Genomic DNA, 22,998 nt, shown 5'->3' with positions numbered 1-22,998 from the left:
AATATGTGTTTAATTGTGTGTTATAAGTTGTAATTACCCTGTGCGGCTTGTACTCACATATCTATTATAGATCAGTCTTTGTACTGTATCTCTCAGGTTAAATCTTCATGGGCTATTCACATATTGCATCCAAAACTATGCTAGAAGCATGATGCGTGCTTTTTCCTTTACCAATTTAAATGCGTTTCTGAACCTCTCCCAGAAGCTCTGCGAGTCTCTCAATTTCATACCAGCTACTTGATCTCCAAAAACTTGTTAAAATATCCAGAATTTATTGCGACAAGAGTGAATGAGCAAGAAAACAGATTGCGAGAGGCACTGTGTACTCTAATAGAGCAGTAAAGATATCGCAAGTGCAAATCCCTCCCTCCTCTCATTAAGGGATCTGATGTCAATAGTTGGAGCAAAATATTTGAATGGTCTTGCATGCCCTTTTACTGAAAGTAAAAAAAAAATTGACAATATTGCAAGTTCATTAAAAGCTTGCTGGAATTATTAGATAAACAAAAATTCAACACTTTTTTTAACATAAATATTTAATAATAAAACTTCTTGTAACACACTTGTTGCTATAGACAGTAGTTTATAAGCATGTTTCCTTTTAGTAAAGAAATATTAGATTTAGAAGTACGCATTTAAACTTTTTATGCATCAAATATGTGCTCCAAACTTTTTCTTAAATGAGGCATGTTGAATTCTTCCTTCATCATTTGCAATGTTTCCAAATTGCATTGTTTGTAATTTCCCTTACCATTTTTTATTTCTGTGTTTTATAATTTTTTGTGGTCTGTTTATTCAGCTGTGGAGACCCCTGATAAATAAGGGATTAAGCTGAAGTAAAATGAATGGATGAATTATTTTCTGTAAAGCTGCTTCTGGCCATGACATGTTCACACCTAAATGATTATAAGAGATGTGCTTAAGGTATTATATGTAGCTTGCAGCATCCTTAATTTCTTCTCTTAGGTAAGACAAGATCTTCTCTTATCATTCATACTTAAAGGGAAAATGTGCTTAATGCATTATAAAGCTTGAAGCATCAGAATCAGTACTTGGTATCAGCTCTTCACGCGTACTCTGTATCGGCTGCAAAAATCCTGATCAGAGCAACCCTACATTTTAGGGCCAGTTTTGGCCTGGAATTTTAATTTTGTTGCCTCCCTAGTAATATCATTTAATCACACATGAAAATCTCATGATAGTAAAGGCCACTCACCTGAAGTGATTGACCACACTGGTCACGCTGAGAAAAGATAGTACGAAGGAGCCAGGCCGGCGGTCGCTCTCTCTGATGAGGTAACTGCCCGGTGTCCGAGCCTGACGCAATCGCTCTTCAGCAATGGTTCGGTCCAACATTCCATGGTACCATCTGAAAGAAAAGCACACAGATCAATGAGATCATTCTGCAACAAACTTGGTTAAGAGTGTTCAGATTTGTAGTTTAATTATCCTAAATTCTTTGATCTGGACAAAATTACAAATTTAGTCCAGGTTCACACTTGATATTTACAGTTTTAAAGGAATAGTTCACCATTTCTGAAATAAATTACTCATTCCCCATTGGGGGTTGATTTCCATAGTATTTGGGTTTCTACTATGGATGTCATTGCATTATTGGCTGCTTTGATTTCCATAGTATTTTGTGTTTCTTTGTGCATGCACTTTGGATTAACTCAAGCAGCAGGCTGTTTACATATTGCGTCTTTTCCGCACACAAGTTCATTATTTCCAATAGAGACGTGTGCATATTGGAAGCAGACCGACGCACTCACGCTCTCCGAAATACTGTAGAGGGGAGAGCTGTGCGTGGCTTTTAGTGCAATGTAAACAAAAGATACATTAGATGAATTATTACAAATTATTAAAATGACTATGTATGTATGAGCACAGATAATAACAACAGTTTATTTGAATTCTTAGCTAATATATAGCCTAAATGAACATTACAAATACTTTTTTAATTCTTTTTTTTTAATTATTATTCATTGTTCTGTCATTTATTTTAATTGTAAAATTAACACTCATGTTTAAATCAAAAAGTCCAAAGAGTGAAATGGACTATTGTTTGTTTTTTATTCATATTTTGTGCTGTATTTGGTTACTGAGCAGCAATAAAGAACACTTTAAAATATAAGCAGTTTTCTTGTGATTTTCTAAGCTAGCACTTTTTTTAATTTAATAAAAGCCTAATAATTGTGATAAACGTGAAACCATGATTATTCTTCAGACTATAGTCGTACAACCAAAATCTATAATCCTTGCATCATTAAATGTTACGCAGTTTAAAACATAATATTTGAATGTGTTTGAATGTAGAAGAAGCCTACTTGAGCAATACACTGCTTTTTTGAGATTTGAAATACAACATTTAAATATGTTTGTACAAAAAAGCCACATTGTACAATGCAGTGATGTTATGTAGTTTCAGAATACAACATATTAATGTTTAAATATAGAAAATTGTGGGTGCAAAAATACAACATATGGGCTCTTATATTGCTGATGTCATCACTTATATTGCAAGTCATATCTCTCAGGCCCCTCATTTGGCATGCTTTTCATCAATTGGCCCCCATGACAAACTGATTGAATAGCCCTGCTATATTTGATTCACTTTACTCCAAATTACCTTCCATATTTGTGAAAAAGGCTTAGCTTAAAAGAAGGAGAGACTTGCAGAGATTGTATTTGAACAGGATTTTATAAGATTGAACAGATTTTAAGAAGGAAAATCCTGCAAGTCACCCTCTAAACCGAGATATGACAGGGTTCCTGCCGCAGAGTTTTCCCTTGACAAAAACTCATGCGGATATATCAAAAGTGAAATCTCGCTCTAAAAAAGGCGCCTCAGCACAGCGAGAAATTTTAAAAAGCTTTTACTGCAGGAACTCATCCATTAAAAACACGGAGCTCACTAAATTAAACAGTAGCTTTTCTAACAACACTGCTCACATTTTTAGAAGTTTTAGATCATGGTAGTTTTTCCTTGTCTGATTTAACGTTTTGCAAAAAAAAGTCAAGACCTAACCAATGTGCCCTAACCTTACAAATCATCAGCTAACCAAATGAAACAACTTTACGTGATCACTGCTGGACATAAATAAACTGTAGCTTGATTATAACTGTAAGTAAACTTTCAAACTGAATAAATTAATCAATCAATCAAATATTTCTGCAGTATCCCACAGCCTTTTAATTTATCATCAGGCTGTGTGTCAGTCAAATGCCTCAGTTGAACTGCAGATAAAACATTACTATAATAAATTACTGTGTATATAAACTTCTTATCCTATGGGTCAGGCAATGGCACAGGCGTTCTTTTGTTTGCTGTGTTAAATACGCTCAAAAAGGTATTTGGCATGAAATATTACAAGAAATAAAAAAAATACCTCTGTGAAATAAGATAAGAATGCTGTTTATCTCAAAAATCTAGTATTTAAGTTTATCTCTAGTTTATTTGTGGGATGTTTTTTACCCACCGTAGTCGATTGAAGCCAATTTCACAAACATTCTGCATTGTTCGCACCACCTGGTGGAAATTCACCGTCAATCGCATGTTTGCATTGACTTGGTATTAGGGGTGTAACGATACACTCAGCTCACTATACGATGTGTATCACGATATAATGTTCACGATTCGATATGTATCACGATATTTGGAATAAAAATTTACAATTTAACTGAAATGCAAATTTTACCAAGTAAACTATTTTTATGTATTTCTTTTGTTTCAACTTGTTAAACTGAACCTTCTTTTAGAAAATATATTAAACAGGCCTGTCTCTGGAAAATAAAACAATTTAAAAACTTCTTAAAAAATATTATTGAAATGACAGAGACAAAATTAAGGAACAATTTAAGTAAAGGTGCAAAAAAAAATAAGCTTTCTATTCAATTGAATTTAACAGTAAGAACTTAAGGCTTTGCTTGGTCACTTGCGTTTTTTGTGTGTGCAAAAAAAATCCACATTTTCAGGTAATCAGCAGTTCTATAAGATAATCCTGAACTTATGTGTATCTGTCTGAGAGGTTTTTATGGATGGCTGTCTTCATGGGCATGATGAGTGACAGGGTGGCCGTCTTTTCATTACACAGGACAGTCGTGGCTCTTTTCAGCAGTTTAGGCAGGTTTACTATTTCTTCTGCGTCGCTGATGTCGGCGCTATCAAGTGTATCATGTTGACGTGCATTTTTGTGTACCTCTGTACTCAAAAGGGTTAATGCTCGTCGTAATCATAACTCTAAAATGCGATATGATTGTTTAAATAATGTGTACGTTTTAGGTTTCATTTCCACTGCTAAGTGCTGTTCATACTTCCCACGCGGCTCCTGAAAGATCACTCTGTTCCACAAACTGAATGTTGTTTACTACTTTATTAGTCACAACCTGCAGGTTCTGTTCACTGAAGCAGACGCGCGCGTATGGCAAGCCGTTTTAGCATTTAAACCTTTGTTCTGACTATCCATAAATATATTTAATTCATATTTAATTTAATTCATTTAGAGATATCTCTAATTATATTTTGACTAGTCGAATTATAATTATGACTAGTCAAAATATAATTAGAAATATCTCTAAATATATTTATGGATAGTCAGATCAAAGGTTTAAATGCTAAAACGGCTTGCCATACGCACGCGTCTATCATAGTCCGCCCTCTGTAGTAACAGCTCACGTCATGTGTGATTTTGCGGCCGCCAATACATCATTATATGAAGACAGAATGATATTTTAGGGTGAATTGTACCTTATAAATACAGTTTGTGACTCTTTCAACACCATTAGGAGGTATACCTGTCGCTGTGCAAAGTATGTAAATCACTGTGAAGACTTTAAAACTTAGGATGTTTGACCCAGTATGCGTGTCAAAAAGCGGACGAGTCTAAAGCAATGACTACAACCGAAATGTTGCCAGACGTCTGATTTTGAGAGGATGGGCCATCCTTTATTTAAACTCCACTCATCTTGGTCTGCTAACATTACTGCTGCTGCAATCTGAACTCACATGCGACAGCAGGTGGAACATAGCTCACGTGCAAACAGCTCAACTAATAAGAGAAACGGACGTCATATCGTAATCAAATTGTCATAACGCCACGATGCATATCGAGACATTTTTGCATCGCAATAAATCGTACTACGATAAATCGTTACACCCCTACTTGGTATTTAATCTAATCGCATAAATACTTTCCACTTTTGGTGTGAAACCAGCATAAGATTCTGTTAATACAGCATGAGTGGGAAGCAAACATCTTCCGTAAGTTCCTTTTATTGTTACAGGGAAATAAGCTCTGTTCATTGAATATTATGGCAAGTTGTATTATTTTGTTTATACAGATGTCATTTCAATTCTTGTTTAGAAAGATTGGATACCATATAATTTTATTATAATATAATTAATTAATTTTAATATCACAATATAATTTATTTAAAACAAAAACAATAAATAAAATTTAAATTTAAAGCCATTTTCCAAATTTACAACCTGAAAATGTAAAACCATTTTAGTGCTAAAAACAAACCACAATAACTTTTAATAAGTTTAATTGTAATAATAATAATGATAAGGAATCACATTATGATAAAAAAAAAGTCTCAAAAGAAGCATTTACATTTTGAGATTAGCTCGAGATTACATTTAAAATTAGCAATGTTTCCATCCAAAGATGCTAATTAAATTTATGAGCAAAACTGGATTATCGCATAAAAGACATGCGAATAAAGCAGCGTTTCCATCCAACGAGTCAAAAAGAACCAAATCATTACTTCCTGATTAACTGGTGCCAAATATCAACAGTAAAGATGGAATTTGCTGTGGTAGGAGAAGCTGCGTGAATCTTTTCCTTATTTAATATATGACTTGTGCCTCAGAAGACAGTATGCCGACACGCAATGAACGTGTGGTGCCATTTGAAGGTGTGAGACGGAGCTAGACAGCTGCGTTTTTTTCCCAATCTTAAGCTGACAGTAAAGAAACAAATATAAATAAACAAAATAAACAAATAATTTAACAAATATAAAAAATGGCAAAGTCAAAAAGATTTTTACCAGGAATAAACTTTCTTTAAAAGTCGAAGGTCCTTTCAAAAACAAACCAAGGTAAAACATCCATCTCTAAATCTGCAGATTGTGCACTGCATATGTCTAAAAACGAAAATTATATTTTGTACATTTTTCCAAAGAACATTCTATCATAGAATATCATTGCCATAGAATATGTGCACTCTCATACCATGTTTAGAGTAGGGCTGCACAATATTGGAAAATTGCGATATTTTGTTTTCTGCAATATTTATTGCAATATAAGTATATAATTATTTCACCAGATTAACTTGAATAGCTCAATTTGAAAAGAACTCATAATTTGATATTGATTGGGATGGTTTTGTAGGTCTGATAACCTTGGTCTAAGTAAAAAAACAACAATTTTTCCCCCAATTAAACACAATATATTTCATTTTAAGAAACATTTATAATATTTTGGAACAGTAAACATGTCAGGCTAAATAATTTAAATAAATCATTAGTTTCAAAAACACAGATTTGAAATTTCTTTACAATACATGAAAAAACTCTTTAAAAAAGAACTTTACATATACCTCAGGAATAATATATCATACATTTTTGATGCGGTTTTATTACCTTGACTTTTCCAAACCGCAGTAAACCTTGAAACCGGTTATTTTCCCATCCCTAGTGCTGAATGTCACATTTTCTAAGGGAACTTTGTAAAGTTGTGCTCAGTCTACAGGAAAGGCTTTTCACATTTCTAAAGTATCGTGTGGGTAGTAAAATGATTATAAAGTGGGGCATCTCTGCTGTTCTGGATAGGTTTTTATAAGTGTTGTGTCAATAAAAAATGCAATTACAAAGAAAAAAAAAACCTGAGAAAAAAGAAAACTGATTATAGCTTTTAGGCATGGGTGATTTGGACTACAATCAAAATCTCGATTAAATGAACATTTTTATTAATTACAATTAATGAATAAACATTTTATTTACTTATATGTTTTTGCCTTCATAGTTCACTGACAAGTTTCATACAGTAAATAAGCTCTAATATTACAAGTGAGAGATTTTTGCATGTAGGGTGCATTACTTGATTTTAAAATAATTGATGTAAACACACACTATCTATTATCTATGATTATTTATCATTTAACATTAATGCTGGACAACTGAAACTAACACTAAAACTTACAACACAAACTAACTAACACACATCGCCTAAAATTAGGCTCTCCACGCTGCCCACCCTCGTCACCACTAGCAAATCAACTAAACACATGCAGTTAATCTTTTTTGAGAGGTGCGTGGGTATGCGAAGGCTGCGCAAGACAATACATGTTTGCTTGGCTGAAGTATAATATCAAAATAATAAAATAAGTATAAATCATAATAGATTAAGTATAAGTTAGCCTTAACAGAGCGCGGTCTCCACACAAGGGTAAGTAATTAAAAAAATAAAATCGCCCAGCCCTAATAGCTTTTACACATTTTACTACATAGAAAACCTGAGTTTGGTTCAATCCAAATTTTGTTAAATCATGGATTAACTGAACTTGAACCAAATGTAACACAAAAAGCTGAGACAAGCTGATTCCTTCAATGCACAATTGAGCACTTCTGCAATCTCTCTCGTCTCATTAATTGTCACTGGCAACTTGTTAAAACATGTTTATTACTGCATATAATGTTGTATAAAACAAAAAAGAATGATGATTGTCTTTGTTTTAAGCAGTTTTTATCACTTGCCGTTTTTGGCCTCAAAACTAACCCAGTAGTTGGGATTATCTATATTTTACAACTCAAAAACAACCCAGCATTTTGTGTAGGTGAATCTCAATGAATTAGAATATCATAGAAAAGTTAATTTCAGTAAATCAATTTAAACAGGGAAACTCGTATGAGACAGATTCGTTACAGGCAGACTGATATATTTTTTTTGATATTATGCTATATATTATTTTTTGTTTGGTGTTTAAATTAAATGACTATGGGTTAAAAAGCCAATCCAGTAGCTCAAAAAAATTAATATTACCTCAGACCAATAAAAATCCTGGAAAAAAAATTAAATCAGCATCTGCGTAAAGCTGGTCAGCATGTTTGAGTTAGAGACATTTTGGGTGGCACACCTAGTATCATTGCCTCATTTCAAGAAGTGACTGGCAGACTTGAGTTTTGATCGAGAGTTTGACATTGAAAATGATTGGTTCACAAAATGGTTCATCTAGTTCTCTGGAAAGAGCCATTTCTAAAGTATTTTTTGCAAATAATCCAAAATATTTTGTTTTATAAGACACAGGTAATAATTATTCATGTTTTGACTCTCATAGTGATTATAAACAGTGCTTGACATTACCTTTTTTGATCACCGGCCACTGTGGCTAGCAGAATTACAACATTACTAGTCACTTGGTATTTTCATTAGTCACAATTTTGTTGTTGGTAAAATAAGTTTTATATGTATAAATTTGACTTTGGCGTGCTAAAATTACTTGATTTAGATTTTATGTTATGTCCACATACCTCCTCATTCATTTCATCTTTTGTGTGTGTTTGTATTCACTTTTTGTATGAGCTTGCTTAATGTGCACGAGCAACTGGGTTGTCGCATTGCAATTAGTTTTTATTTCACATGACTTTTCAAAGCTTAAAATTAAAGATTTACCAAATTGATCTCACATCAAAAATAAATAAATAATTATTTTAGCCACAAATTTTAAATAATGTGTCAAAACAAGCAAAATATAGCTATGCACTTTTTAATTCAAAACTTTTCTTTTAAAGAAAATTACATTGAAAATAATTATTGTCATATCTAAAATATGCACAGCAGTCTGTCCTGGCTAAATGTCCCAGATTAGCAATTAACTACACATAAATGGGGAGGTAATATCATATTAACACAATGTTATTGTAAAAAAATGATAATTAAACTATATTAACAACAACACTTGTAAGCAATGATAGCAAGTAAAAAAAAAAACATACTGTGTGTGATAATGAAAGTATGATCAATCGAGCACACGATTAATGTTAGACCTGTTAATAATCTGTTCAAAAAATAATTAAAACAAAAGCAGTGACCGCTGCTGCTTACAAAAGATTTTTTTTATTTTTGAATCTTGAGCTCTTAAAAGCAGCAGGACTGTGGGTGCAAGATCTCACCAGTTGCGTCTTCTCTAGGCACGGTTGCTTCGAGCACGATTTTTAACAGTCACGCGCATCACATCACTTGTGTGTGCTAGTGATCATCCTCTTATTCGGTATTTACCTGTTTTCTTTTGCTTGTGCCAACACAATTAGTTTTGTTAGTCTTGCTGCATCTTGATTCTGAGATCACATTAGCTCGCACTTTGGGCCATCTGTATTGTCAAACCTTATTGTTTTAAAAAAAATTACAAGTTAAAAATAATTTTCAGCCAGCTAAAGTGGCTAATGGGAGCAGCTGTCTTACCCACCATAACGGAAATTTACCCGCATTTGGTGGGTTGGTGGATGTTAATGTCAAGCCCTAATTATAAATGACTTGTATACTGTATGAATCAGCAACAACCATGGGTTCAGCTAAAAACCATATCTAAAGAGGTTTCCTCATCATTTATTCTTATGTGGTTTTATGAATTTCTTACGTTGGTCGCACATTATTTTAATATACAATAAATGTTATTAACAAATCGTTAACTGCAATTTTTTGCTCAAACTACTAATTAGCTGCTTAATAATTGTTCGGAGGGTAACAGTAGTGTTTAGGTATTGGGTATGATTAAGGATGTAGAATAAGATCGTACTTTAAGTTGCCTACTAATAAATTCTTAATATCTTAATAATAGACGGGTAATAAGTGAGTAGTAAATTGTGTGAACTGTTACTTAAACTAAAGTGTCACCCTTTTGTTTAACACAAAACAAAATGTTCTAAATAATGTGTATTTGTTTTTTTGAGGAGGGAGGCATTGGTGTCCATATTTATCAACAAATCATACAGATTTTTTTTTCCCTTTAGACTATCTTCTTTCGTGCTCAACAGAAGAAAATCAAATAAAGTAAACCAGTGTTTCCTAAACCCTGTTCTTGAAGGCACACCAACAGCACACATTTTCAACCTCCTTAGTGCTTCCCACACATAAGGTGCGTCCCAAAATCGCATACTTATGCACTATTCTACGCCATTTTGTAGTATAAATAGTCTAAGCAATGCATTCACACTGAAAACTCTAAAAATAATAAGTGTGCTTTAATTACCTATGATGCACTTATTCAACCGGTAAAATGAAGTGTGGAATGTTGGACACTTCACACACTCAACGGCTGCTGCTTTCCTCATGTAGTGGAAGGTATGGAGCTATAGTGCACACATGTTAGATTACTTTATTTATTTTAGATTGTGAAAGCAAAATTCTCCTACGAGAGTGATTATACAGCCTCCCGATTGTGAATGCGGTTATACTTATGGCAAGTATTATTTGGTACTTTTTGGTAATTTATTTAGCAACCATCAAACATCATCAGGGAAACGGTTTGTATTTCAGTTTAGTAAAAAAAAACATTAGTGTCCCATTTGGGATGACATACATTCATATACTCTGCTGTTGAGTGTGTAAGTGCATATGTGCATAGTGTATAGTGTGCCATTTGGAACACTGCTATAGACTTTATTTGGGCAGGCCGCCCAGGTTTATTAATAGCCACCAAATTTTTTAATATTATTATCATACTTTACACTTATTTTGTATCCGCTTGATATTAACAAACATCCACGAGCAATTAAGCAGTGGAAAATCTCTCCTTTGCCCGTTTCATACTGCTCGGTCTGTGTGCGCAAGAACTGTCACCACTACCACAGACAGTTTGCAGGCCCACAGAAACCTGCACCTTTTTGCGTCCGGCTGGCGTTTCTAAACTTCCTAAAATGTCCAGTTTTTGGTTTTGCTTTTGTTTTCTAAGCTGTAGTTAATTTTATGCGCACAGCCGTGAGAGTGAGAGTTATTAAATAATTAGTTCTTTAAATCTAAATGACTCAGAAAAACTTTAATAAACACTCAGAGAGGACGAAATTACATCGAAATTGGCTGCAGAATATTTGTACACCATTAGAAATGGCTAATCAACTATTTTGTCTTATCTAAACAATATACACACATTTATTCTTGTAATTATTATAATTTTTTAGAGATCTTGTCTGTTTTATTCCTTTTTCTGTCATTTATTTCTCATATACTGCACTGTAAAACACAACAGTCAACTTTATTAAATGAAATTAATGTAGTTCACTCAAAATTGACTGAAAGTTAATTCTACTCATTTAAAAAGAGCTTTGAACTCAGTGTTGAAGTAAATGAGTTAATTAAATACCTCATTACTTTAAGTAAAATTAAGCTCACAGTACTCTTATATATTGGTTGTTTAACCCAAATGTTTTTTTTTATTTATTATTTTTTTTTTTGGAAACGTTTTCCTCAAACAGTTGGAGTTGCCTTAACTTAATGGGTTTTACTGTGCTCAAATTGCTTCATTTACTCAAATAGATTAAGTACTTATTAGGATTAGTTTTTGAACTTAAAACATTAAGTTATCTTAGGTTATCTTAACCTTTAGGGTTTTATAGTGAGTATATTTTATTGATTTGATGATGACAATATATTACACTTGATATATTATATATATTATATATTATATATATATTTGATATATATACTTGATATATTATATATATATATATATATATATATATATATATATATATATATATATATTATATATATTATATATATATATATATATAATATATATATATATATATATTATATATATATATATATAATATATATATATAATATATATATATAATATATATATATATATATATATATATATATATATATATATATATATATATATATATATATATTACACTTGACAATATATTACACCTGAACTTGTGTGGGAGTGAGAAGCAGATTTGACCTGTCAGTTGGTGCACATGGCTCCTGAATAGCATAAAATAAATGGTGTATTTTTTTTTTTTACTTTAACCCATTGAAAAGAGAAAAGCTTAAAACAGATAATAATAAAATAGTGTTAAAACTATTTATGTGATGTGGCTAAAAGGTGTGGGGAACCTAAGGGAAGCGCTGCTCTTCCAATTCAAACACCTGAATCAATTCAGCAGAACATTAGAAGAGATTCCAAAACCTGAAATGAATGGTTCAGATAAGCCAGATAAGCCAAGTCAAAAATATGTACTGTTGGTGTGCCTCCAGGAACAGGTTTGGAAAACACTGGAGTAAACAATGACAGAAGTTTCGTTTTTGGTGAATTTTCCCTTCCTTGATTCCACACCCCTGCAAAAAAATGTGTAGTCGATTTGTGAATACTTTATTATTACAAGTTTTGCAACCCTCCATGACTTAGGCTGTAAGTGGCACAAAACAGATATTAAATTAGGCTACATAATTAAAGAAAAATGTTGTGATCACGACTGTCAAACGCTTGCTCTATAACACATATCATGCAGTTTGAAGGTTAAAAACTGATCACACTTGGCCATGCCAACTTCTGGCCCATTTTTTTTCAAGCATGATAAAGTGTGTAGGCGTAATTTGCACACTGCAGGCTTAACTAGGCTAAGCTCCTCTTCTCATTGCATTAATTTATTGAACAGACAGACTCTATGAAGAAGTCCTTTGAGTAAAAGTGCACTGTTAGCAGAAGGAGAGTCCCTCATAATTCCCAGAGGCTGCGTTTTCTTCTCAGCGGGACTGTTTTGCAGTTCTGTTCACTATAAAAATGACGTCAGCAATGCAGGGTTTTTAGTGAGCTGGATAACGTGCTCTATTAAAACTTCTAATTAATCATGGGCCCAAGAAAACAAAAGCTATGTGGAAAGAATAAGGAAGGACTCCTTAGAGCTGGCCATGATGAAAAAGAGATGATGTACAAAAGCAAACACACAAGTGGCAGAAGTCGTAAATCTAAGAGTAAATCTAGCCCATCACACCATACTCTATATTGCTATTATTATAATGATGTATACATATATAAGTAGCAATAGCATCTTACATACAGTATTTTGTAGGGCTGCACGATATTGGAAAAATCTGATATTGAGAAATAATTTTTTTCTGCAATATTGTGATGCATATACTGTTTTACAAGATAGTTTAAATAGCTCTATTTGATGGTTTTCTCGGAAGTCTAACAGTATTCAGGTACAGAAATTGAAAATAAAATAAACAAACAGGAAAGCGTGGACAAGTGCGATGATGGCATCTGCCCCTTCAGAAGCATTAATTCATATAAAAGAAAAACAGCATGTCGATAATCAGGGTATAACGCTAAGGATTTTTTCTACTGGCCTGATTGGACCAGTGGTTCAGATTTTTCACTGGCCCCACCAAAAAAGTTAATAGCTATTTCTTAGCCACAATTTTTTTTTTTTTAAATGTTTGTGAATCTAGAATTTAAATATAAAAAAATGGTAATTAATGTATAATGAGCAAATTTAAAAAGTGTAATGCAAACAAAAGTAGTGGTATGGAAAATGTGCAAGTGTTTTATTGCAGAACAAAACGTGGCTGACCTGCCAAACTGATGGCAAACTATTCAAAACATCACTTCATTTTTTTTAGTCGTGATGTACCCTCACAATGTCTGCTTCCAAAAAGTTAAAAACAAACGTTTTCTTTTAGCATCATCATTTGATGTTGCTGTCTCTTTGCTGTATAGGTTGTTATGATGTTGTTACGATCCTGTCTACTGTCCCGAGCGTCTCACATTCTTGCCCCGGGCTATCGGGCAATGCTTATCGTTGACCCATGGTAATATGAGAATATTTGTTTCAAAGTTCCAGACACCAATCAAAAACAGGTAATTTGTAAAAGCTGTCGCAGAATTGTTGCCACAATACGAGGAAATACAACAACCATCACCTAAAAAAGCACCACAGGCAGCTATATGCTAGTATCAAGCAATATATCTAGTAGCAAGCAACAGCAAAGTATAATTTCAGAGTTGTTTGCAGCTGTCACAAAGGCATCAGGTGATAACTAACGCCATAACTATTGTTTGCTCTAGAGAAAAATTAGTGTTTAATTTCTGAATATTCTAAACAAATTTGAATAGAAGTTTGAGTTAGTTATTATCTTTTCAGTTCCTTTTTGTAACTAAAACTCACAGCATTTTAGTGCATTTCTCGCGTGGGTGTCCCCTGGGTTCACCGATTTACTACCACCATCCGAAAACATGCAACTTAAGTTAGTTGACTAATCCAAATTGGCACCATAGACATGCACCTAGTAAGTAGTTATCTCTTAAGAGCAATCACCATCTGTTCATTAGCTACTACAGCAGAGGAGTTCTCGTGATCTACCTGAGCTCAAACTCCCCTCTCGCCTTGCAACGGGAGGGAGCCCCAGGCTCGAGAATCTTATGAGAGGGGGGTTTCTCCAGGGAAAGCATGCCAAACAAGCTTTATAATTAATCATCAGCTAAGTGTGAACTCTTGAAAGGTCCTTAAAGGCATAATTTTCTTTCATTTTCAATAGTTGAAGAAAAAAAAAGTGTTGATTATAAGACACAGTAGACTGTAAATACATGCATCTATGATGCAATGACCAAATTGAGTCAATCCATTTATTTTTGAGACTTGCTGCAATGCTCTTAACGCACTGCTCCTAAAACCACATTCCTGTTTGGTGTATGTCAATATGTTAAAAAAGGCACAGAAAAAATACAGACTACATAACTGTGTGTGAAACAGGCCTGGCATCAGGTTCATTGTAAACAGTCAAGCTAGGGATTTTATCATCTTTCCTTCATAGCAGCAGTTCCTGTGCCGACAACGAAGGCCTATGGGTAAACAACACATCCAGATGAGATAAAGACAAGCACACTATCCTGAGGAATGCCTGATCATGTCAGTGCTTGATCGCTAGCTGAAGCCTCCAATGAACAGAAACCATGAATCAAAATAGTAAATTACATCATAATCTCTTTTCCTCTTTGGAAGCGGAACACTGGTATTAAATTAGATGCATGTACAGTGTCAACAGTCCAGTGATTCATGTGGTGCACTTGACAAGAAGCAGGTAAAGGTTTCATATCTGCTTTTGGTTACAGTATAGTGTACAATGATGACATTCAAACTTTCACAATAGTAGGGCCTATGAAATGCTGTAAGGTTTTCGAAATGTCGGAAGAATTTCAGAAGGTTTCATAAATCAAAAAAGAAAATTGGAAATCGTATTGGCACAACCTTTTTAAAAATAAATATCCTTTTTGAATCAAATGAAAATGCAACAATGCCTTTTATTTTTGGGAAGACAAAATGGCACATGGAAGAAAGAAAAATGTGTTATTAAAAATGAGTAATTATTACTTTTGATGTACAGTTTTACTGCATAATAAAATGAATCACTGGCCCAAAAAAACAAAAGCTATGAGAAAAGAATTAAGAAGGACTCTTTAGTGCTGGACATAATGAACAATAGATGATGAAGCAAACACACAAGCAAAGCCAAGAAGCCTGTTCATCAATAGCCCCTCACACAATACTCTAAATTGGCATCATTTGTAATTATACAAACATATACATATACATATATATATATATATATATATATATATATATATATATATATATATATATATATATATATATATATATATACATATACATATACACTCACGTCATGGCTGCCATCACTGAGAAAAAAAAAAAACATCCATGCAAATCATACTTCCCTTGTGGCTCCCAAACAATCAATCTGTGCAACAAACTGAAAGTTATTTACACCTTTATTACCTGTTATTTACAGTCTATGCAGGTTCTGTTCACTATACATGATTTGCGGACAAGCACATGTTCTCTCAGTAGCAAACAAACAGTGTATCAGCTCACGTGTCATTTCACGGATGCCAATACATCATTACATTAAGACAGAAATGACATTTCTGGGTAAATTATACCTTATAAATACAGCATGTGACACTTTACACACCACGTAAACGTAAAGACTTGTGCGACCACCTTTATGCTTCTTGCAAACTTAAAAATATAATTGGCTGAATCGTAGAGATGCTGGATTAAAACCGTGTATAGAGTCGAATCAAGATCGTGATTTTTTTTCAGATCAATCTAATCTAATAACAAACTGAATTAAAATACTAACAAAACTAAATGCAATATGGTGATTTAAATAACGTGCATGCTTTTGCTTTGAAACCTTTGTCTTGTTTAAATTGCACAAATTAAGATAAGCGAAGGTTTTACTTTGATAAAATAAACGAAGGATGTTTTAAGTTTAGGTACTCATATGACGATAATCAAATTAAATGGTGAAATGCTCATAAAGTGACCTCTGGATTAGATTTATTTCATATTTATGATTGTAATATTTTTTTATCATTGAATTTTTAGCATCATTCATATTCCCCAAATTTGAAAATATCTTTGTTCTACATTTATATGCTAATCATTGATAATGGGAAAAACAGAAAATAAATCAATAGTTTCACTAAATTTACTGGATTCATTAGGAATATTGGACAACATATGAATAGTTTTATTCTATAAATGTGTGATAAAATTGCAAAAAAAAAAGTCATGTTTTTCATATAAAATAAGGTTGTTTTATTCAAATATAAACCCATATATACTGGGAATCTTAAAAGCAGTTTAAAAAAAAGAATGTTAAAATGAATAAAATAAATAATAAATGAATAAAAAACAGTAATACATTTTTAAAAAAGGAAAGGTGCACCAGTACAGAAAAAGCATCACCACCTTCATCTGATTAAGAATATCAGATCTGCTGTTTTAACTTCACTTTATAAAAGGGGCCACAAGCAGAAATCAATGCAAATTAATGCTTCAACTTTCAGAGCTTTGACATTTCAATATGTTAAAACTGTATGCAATAACCTCCCTGTTTTCATGCCAAAAAACAAGTATGCGCCTTGAGACCACACACTTTAACCATCTCGAGATCTGTGGCTACACATCTGCATTTGAGACTAAAGAGCTAACATACTGAAGCATCACTGCAAAAGTCTGTTTGCCTCGACCCGATTTATGCAAAAGAAGAGAAACAGGAAGTGGACATGTGGCATTTTCTCAATAAAGCCTGCCTTGACACGGCCTTCTTTGCACCTTGTTTTAATTGAAATCAAATGATGTGTGTTGCAAGGCAGGCAAAAATAAACAGACTGCAACACAAGATCAGCAAGTACATTCACAGTCTTGACAGAACTGAACTCTGTATCACAAATAAAGATGAGAAAACCATGTGCTTGTTAACCCACAAACAAGACACCATCATGACACTTCACAAGAAAAGTTGTACTTCACACATGAAGCGAAAATGCCTTGAGTGCAAAATTAACCCAATAAGAGAGTGAATTTGCCGGCACTCAACACTCAACTTCAACCTCAATCTGAAACACTTGAATATCTTATGATTTCCAGACAAAGCTGGTATTTTTAGATCTAAAAAGCCTTGAAAGAAACTAACTGTCTAAATTATTCACTAAAAAAATGGCCCAAAAAGATCCTGACAAGATAGCTGGGAAGCAGAACATTATTCTTACTGTATGTGATCTTCCTAGCTAGCCAAAACATGACCTTTTTTGCTTTTTTGCAATTTGTCCATACCAGATATCAGGAAAAGAAGGTGGACCTTTCAATTTACAACACTTCATCTGGAAGGAAGTCAGGGCAGAGCAAGCTTTTTGAGACTTGATTGAGGGATCATATTAGCTCTCTTAATCGCTTTCGACTTATCCATCTCTCTTGATGGGTCTCAAATGCCTCAGAAACACCTCTAAAGATGTCATGTCACCATTCATTAGTATGAGAGTCATGAAACCAAATGGCATTAACAGTGCCCTTCAACTAGGCTGCCAGCTGTCAACTGAGTCTACTTCATGTTCTGCACAAGGGGGACACCAAATGAAAAAAACCTAAGGCCTGTTGCACTCCATTTAAAATTCGATCCAGGTAAGTTCTCATTTAGTTTGAGGAAACTCATTTTTCAGTCTCAAGAAAGTGGGTTGTTTTTGATGGGTTTTTATTGCCATCGTAAAGCATTGGGTCAAACTTCAGTTTGTCATGAGGCCATTTTGCCATTCATACACATACGGATGCGGCAGACCGGAAATGTCACCACATTTCAAATTTCAAACTTGATCAACTCTAACCTGTGAAATCGCATCACGTAATTGTGTAAGACTAACAGAAGATCAAAACATGACCTCTCTGTAGAGAAATTTTAAGCTATCATGTCCAATCAACTTGTTTTCTCTCACCCCTCTTTGCAATGCTGTACAACAGAATACTTAATTCTTGACTATTCTTGATCAGAATTACCTGCTCTTGCTCAGAATAACCTGCTCTTGCTCAGAATAACCTGCTAATATAATAATAATAATAATGATATAATAATAATGCGAACCAATCAGGCTTCAAATGTAGACACTCCACTAAGACTGCACTACTCTCAATCACTGCCTTATGTCCCATTTCCACTCAGAGGTATGGTTTGGTTCGCTACATTTTTATGGCCGTTTCCACTTTCAAAAAGTACCAAAAACCATACCGTACCACATTTTGGTTACCCTTTTGGAAGGGTACCCAGCTCAACAAAAGGGTACCAAAAGGCAGAGCAAGACACGCAGCTGAATGCTATTGGTTTACAGAGATACGTCACTAGATGAAAACAAAGAATGTGCCATTTTTAAAACACAGCCAAGACATTACATCTTAATAATATATACATATAATAATGAGCCATGGTCAACCCAAGCTTAAACAAACCTTGTCATCGTCTTGATGAACAGCGACAAAGCCAATTAGAAGAGCAGAATCTACGGTGTGCCTCGTTGTTTACAAGGCCGTCTAAAGCACAAGCGGTTTCACTTTCTGAGCTTGCCGCGCATCTATATTTGAAATAACGAACATGTGATTATTGAAGTGCTTCAGATATCCGATCCTTTTAGAAACGTACAAACATGAGAGTGAAGCGTTAAAAAACAAAGGAGAAGCCCAAAAAAACAAGGAGCAAATGACTCTTTTAAGAAACCTAAAACGATGAGAGGTTTGCAAAAAATGAACCCAATTAAGGACTTAATGTATGCTGTCTGTAAATGGGTCTGTTTGTGTTTATATACGTTGCATTTGTTTATTTATTCTATATAATTGCAGACTTTACAGTAGGATATTTTGCTATTTTTTAGCATTGATCTGCAGTTTAAATCAAATCATGTTCAAAGAAAGGTTAGTAATGAACACAAGTATTTTTTGTATAAAGCCTCTATTTTGTGAGAATTGCTTCTCATATGATATGTAAATGACCCGTACAGCTTTATTTTGAGATTTGCCATTGGTATCCTTTTGGCAGTGGAAGAGCAAGCCTGATAAAGGTGACCCTTACCGACCTGTACCATTACCGTACAATACTGTACCACTTAGTGTAAATGGGCCATTACAGACTGCTAAAGGAGGTTCCGCTTTGGGGAACTGGAGGTGTCCTCTGCCTATGATAGACAGAGTCTGGCTGCGTCCGAAACCGCCTACTACTCAGTAGGTGCTGCATTTGAATTTAAACGTGCTACTCGGCTGTTAGAAAAGTCTGTTCTATACAGTGTGAACGTGAAAAGTATGAATGGAATTCAGACGTACTACATCCACCATTTTGTCATGGTCACATGACCTACCTGCATAAATTGTGTCGCTTTACTCCCATTCATGAATTCGCTCGCGGGGCATCATGGGAGAGCGCAGCATGCATGGGATGTGCACTCTAGAATCTCGACGGAAGTAGTAAGTCATCCGGGTACTTCCCGCATACCGATTTTCGAATTCTATGTGTAGCTCCCTGGTTCAATAAAGGATTGCCTCTTTCACTGGTGTTTTTCCATAATTTATTTCAGTGCAGCATTCACTTCACTGACGCCGTCGTCAACATCAAAACACCTTATACCAAAGGCCAAACACCGTATATCTTGCACCATACGGCAAACACCGTAAGAGCTTGTACACAAAGAGAAAATGAAACCAAATGTAAGCAAATATGAAAACCATATACAAACAAACAGACATCACTTAAACTCAATGTACAAACTCAATACAAACAAACAAACATATCAAACGAAGTGTCAGTACCTTGTTCTCCAATCAAACCAGAAGCTAAACCTTTAGTCCGTAGCAGACCGCACAGCTGGGACGCCATGATCATGTGTGATCTTTCCGTGTCTGTTTATATCCGTAACGGTAATTAATTCAAATTAAAAGACTTCCGGTTTTACACTGAACACTTCATAACATAAATACCAAAATATCAAATATACATATAATAGAGAAAAAGAAAGTATACACACACACAATATAAACATTGTAGAGAAGATGTAATAACAAAGACACCATGTCAAAGTTATTAACACTCCCACCAAATTATGAGTGCAAGTATTAAACCCAAATTACAAGTCACGAATAATTTCCTAGCAACAAACTCTTCACGTGTTTTTTTTTTTTTTTTTTCCTTTTAAAATTTTTTTTTTTTTTTTATAAATACCCTTTTTTTTTTTCATGATAATAAATACACACCCATAAATATGTAGAAAATTTAAAATGATTTCATGATCCACTTATTTACACAATTTTAAATAACTATTCATTTCCTTCCTTTAGCAATACAAGTTTTTGCACTGGTCTTTCAATTATGGATTGCTTGGTTGTACGTTTTCCCTTCGCATCAAGTTTACAATCACCTAAGAGCACTTTAGCCTTCCTAATAAGCCCGTCACCACTACTAATGGTTTCCTGTATCCTACCTAGCTTCCATTCATTTCTAGGCAAGTTTTCTTCCTTCACCAATACAATGTCATTAATTTGAAGGTTTCTCTTAGGCATATTCCATTTCTGACGAGTCACTATGTTTGCTAAATATTCCTTGCGCCAACGGCTCCAAAACTGTTCGGCTAAATACTGCACGTGTCTCCACCTCTTTCTTGCATACACATCTTCCTCCAAAAATTTACCTGGTGGAGGCAGAGCAGTCACTGGCTTCAATGTAAGCAGATTGTTCGGAGTAATGGGTCTTAAGCTTTGTGGATCATTCAAACAATCAACAGTTAGTGGTCTGCTATTTACAATTGCCATTGCTTCATAAAGGAACGCTCTCAGACAAGAGTCATCTAATTTCCCTGGATAAAGAGCAAAGGTCGCATTCAGAACAGATCTTATTGTTCTTATTTGACGTTCCCATACGCCACCAGCATGACTTGCATGAGGTGTATTCATGATGAATTCGCACTGATTTTCCAAAAGGAAAGTAGTTATTCTTTCTGGATCCATTTCACAGAGTGCACCTTTCAGCTCGTTTCTTGCTCCCACAAAATTGGTCCCTTGATCAGATCTTAGCTGTCGAACTGTGCCTCTAATGGCAATAAAACAACGTAGAGCATTTATAAAAGAATCAGTTGTCAAGTCATTAAGCAGTTCAATGTGCACAGCACGGGAACAAAGACACGTTAACAGGAGGCCATACCTTTTTTGTACATTTCGCCTAGACTTAACTGAAAACGGACCAAAACAATCCATCCCAGTGTACAGAAACGGAGGGGATGGATCAACTCTTTCTGGTGGAAGATCGGCCATTTTTTGTTCCTCAACTGGTCTTCTGAGTTTTCTGCAGACAACACAACCTTTAATGAAGGATGCCACAACTTTGTTGATTCCTGGGATCCAGAACCCATTACTTCTAATTTCATTTACAGTAAATCCTTTTCCTTGATGCATAACTTTGTTGTGATAATGAGCAACGATCATTTGTGTAATTTGATGTGTCTTTGGAATAATTATGGGATGCTTCACAGAGTCTGGGTAACTTGATCGAGTAAGTCTTCCTCCCACCCTAAGCACACCATCAAGATCCACGAAAGGGTCAAGAGGACGTAATGCACCACATGACACACCTCTCCCACCCTTGATTTCCTTCAGCTCATCCTTAAAAGAACTCTCTTGCAAGCATTTAATTATATGGAGTTCTGCCTTTTGTCTTTCTAGCATGGTACTAAGACTACTAGATCTATCCTTGTTGGCTCTCCTTAAGAGACGAGCTACAGCTCCAACTGCCTTAGTCCATGAAGAAAATTTTGTTAAGCGGTTGGCCAAATTGAAGCTGTTTTGACACTCTGTATTCAAAGTAAAAAGGCTTTTTACTTCTGGATCGCCCAATAGAAGAGCAGGAGCGGGCTCAGATGGAATAAACATTTCAGTTTCCCACAGAAATTTTGGGCCAGTAAACCAATCAGAGTCAAGTAGTTGCTTTACAGTGAGACCCCTAGATGCGTAGTCAGCGGGATTTCTTTCCGTCGGAACATATCTCCACTGTTCGATTTTTGTGCTGCGGCATATCCTTTGCACCCGGTTTGCAACAAATGTGTGAAATCTGCGTGCTTCATTACTTATATACCCCAGCAACACTTTAGAGTCAGTCCAAAATGTCTCATTAGCAACGGGATAATCCAGCTCCCTTTTGAGTACATTACTTACTTCCACTGAGACTACAGCAGCAGCTAATTCCAACCTAGGGACTGTTACAACTTTGAGAGGTGCAACTCTTGATTTTGCCATCACAAGTGCGCAATGAACATTTCCTTCTTCATTCTTTACTCTGACATAAGAACATTGACCATATCCATCATTACTAGCATCGGAGAAATGATGCAATTCAATACTAATTGGTTTCCCGAAATTCAATGGTACATATGTGCGTGGTATGCTTAGATTTTGCAGGCTTTGTAAATCTTGTTTCCATTTTACCCATCTTAAACTCAGTCCATCCATCAGAGGGTCATCCCAACCACTGCCATTCTTGCACATTTCTTGCAAGATTCGCTTTCCATTGAAAAGGACAGGTGCAATGAGTCCTAAAGGGTCATAAACAGAAGCGACAGCAGATAATATGCCACGCCGAGAGGCAGGTTGTTCTTT

At 34.6% G+C, this 22,998-nt stretch overlaps 1 protein-coding gene across 3 annotated transcripts in view; it reads right to left on the bottom strand.

The window, feature by feature from the left end:
* Nucleotides 1-22,998, bottom strand: part of rasa1a (RAS p21 protein activator (GTPase activating protein) 1a) — a 106,361-nt gene that overhangs the window by 53,604 nt on the left and 29,759 nt on the right. For 2 of the 3 annotated variants that reach the window (XM_009301766.5, XM_021476621.3), the window contains exon 2: nt 1,217-1,369. In XM_009301766.5, the coding sequence (XP_009300041.2) occupies nt 1,217-1,369 (153 nt within the window). Of the gene's footprint in view, nt 1-1,216; nt 1,465-22,998 lie in introns of all 3 variants that reach the window. The other variant, XM_073951398.1, reaches the window with a different exon arrangement.

The sequence above is a fragment of the Danio rerio genome, chromosome 5 (genome assembly GCF_049306965.1).
Source record: "Danio rerio strain Tuebingen ecotype United States chromosome 5, GRCz12tu, whole genome shotgun sequence".
Classification (NCBI taxonomy): Eukaryota; Metazoa; Chordata; class Actinopteri; order Cypriniformes; family Danionidae; genus Danio; species Danio rerio.
This window is presented reverse-complemented; position numbering and strand designations above follow the sequence as displayed.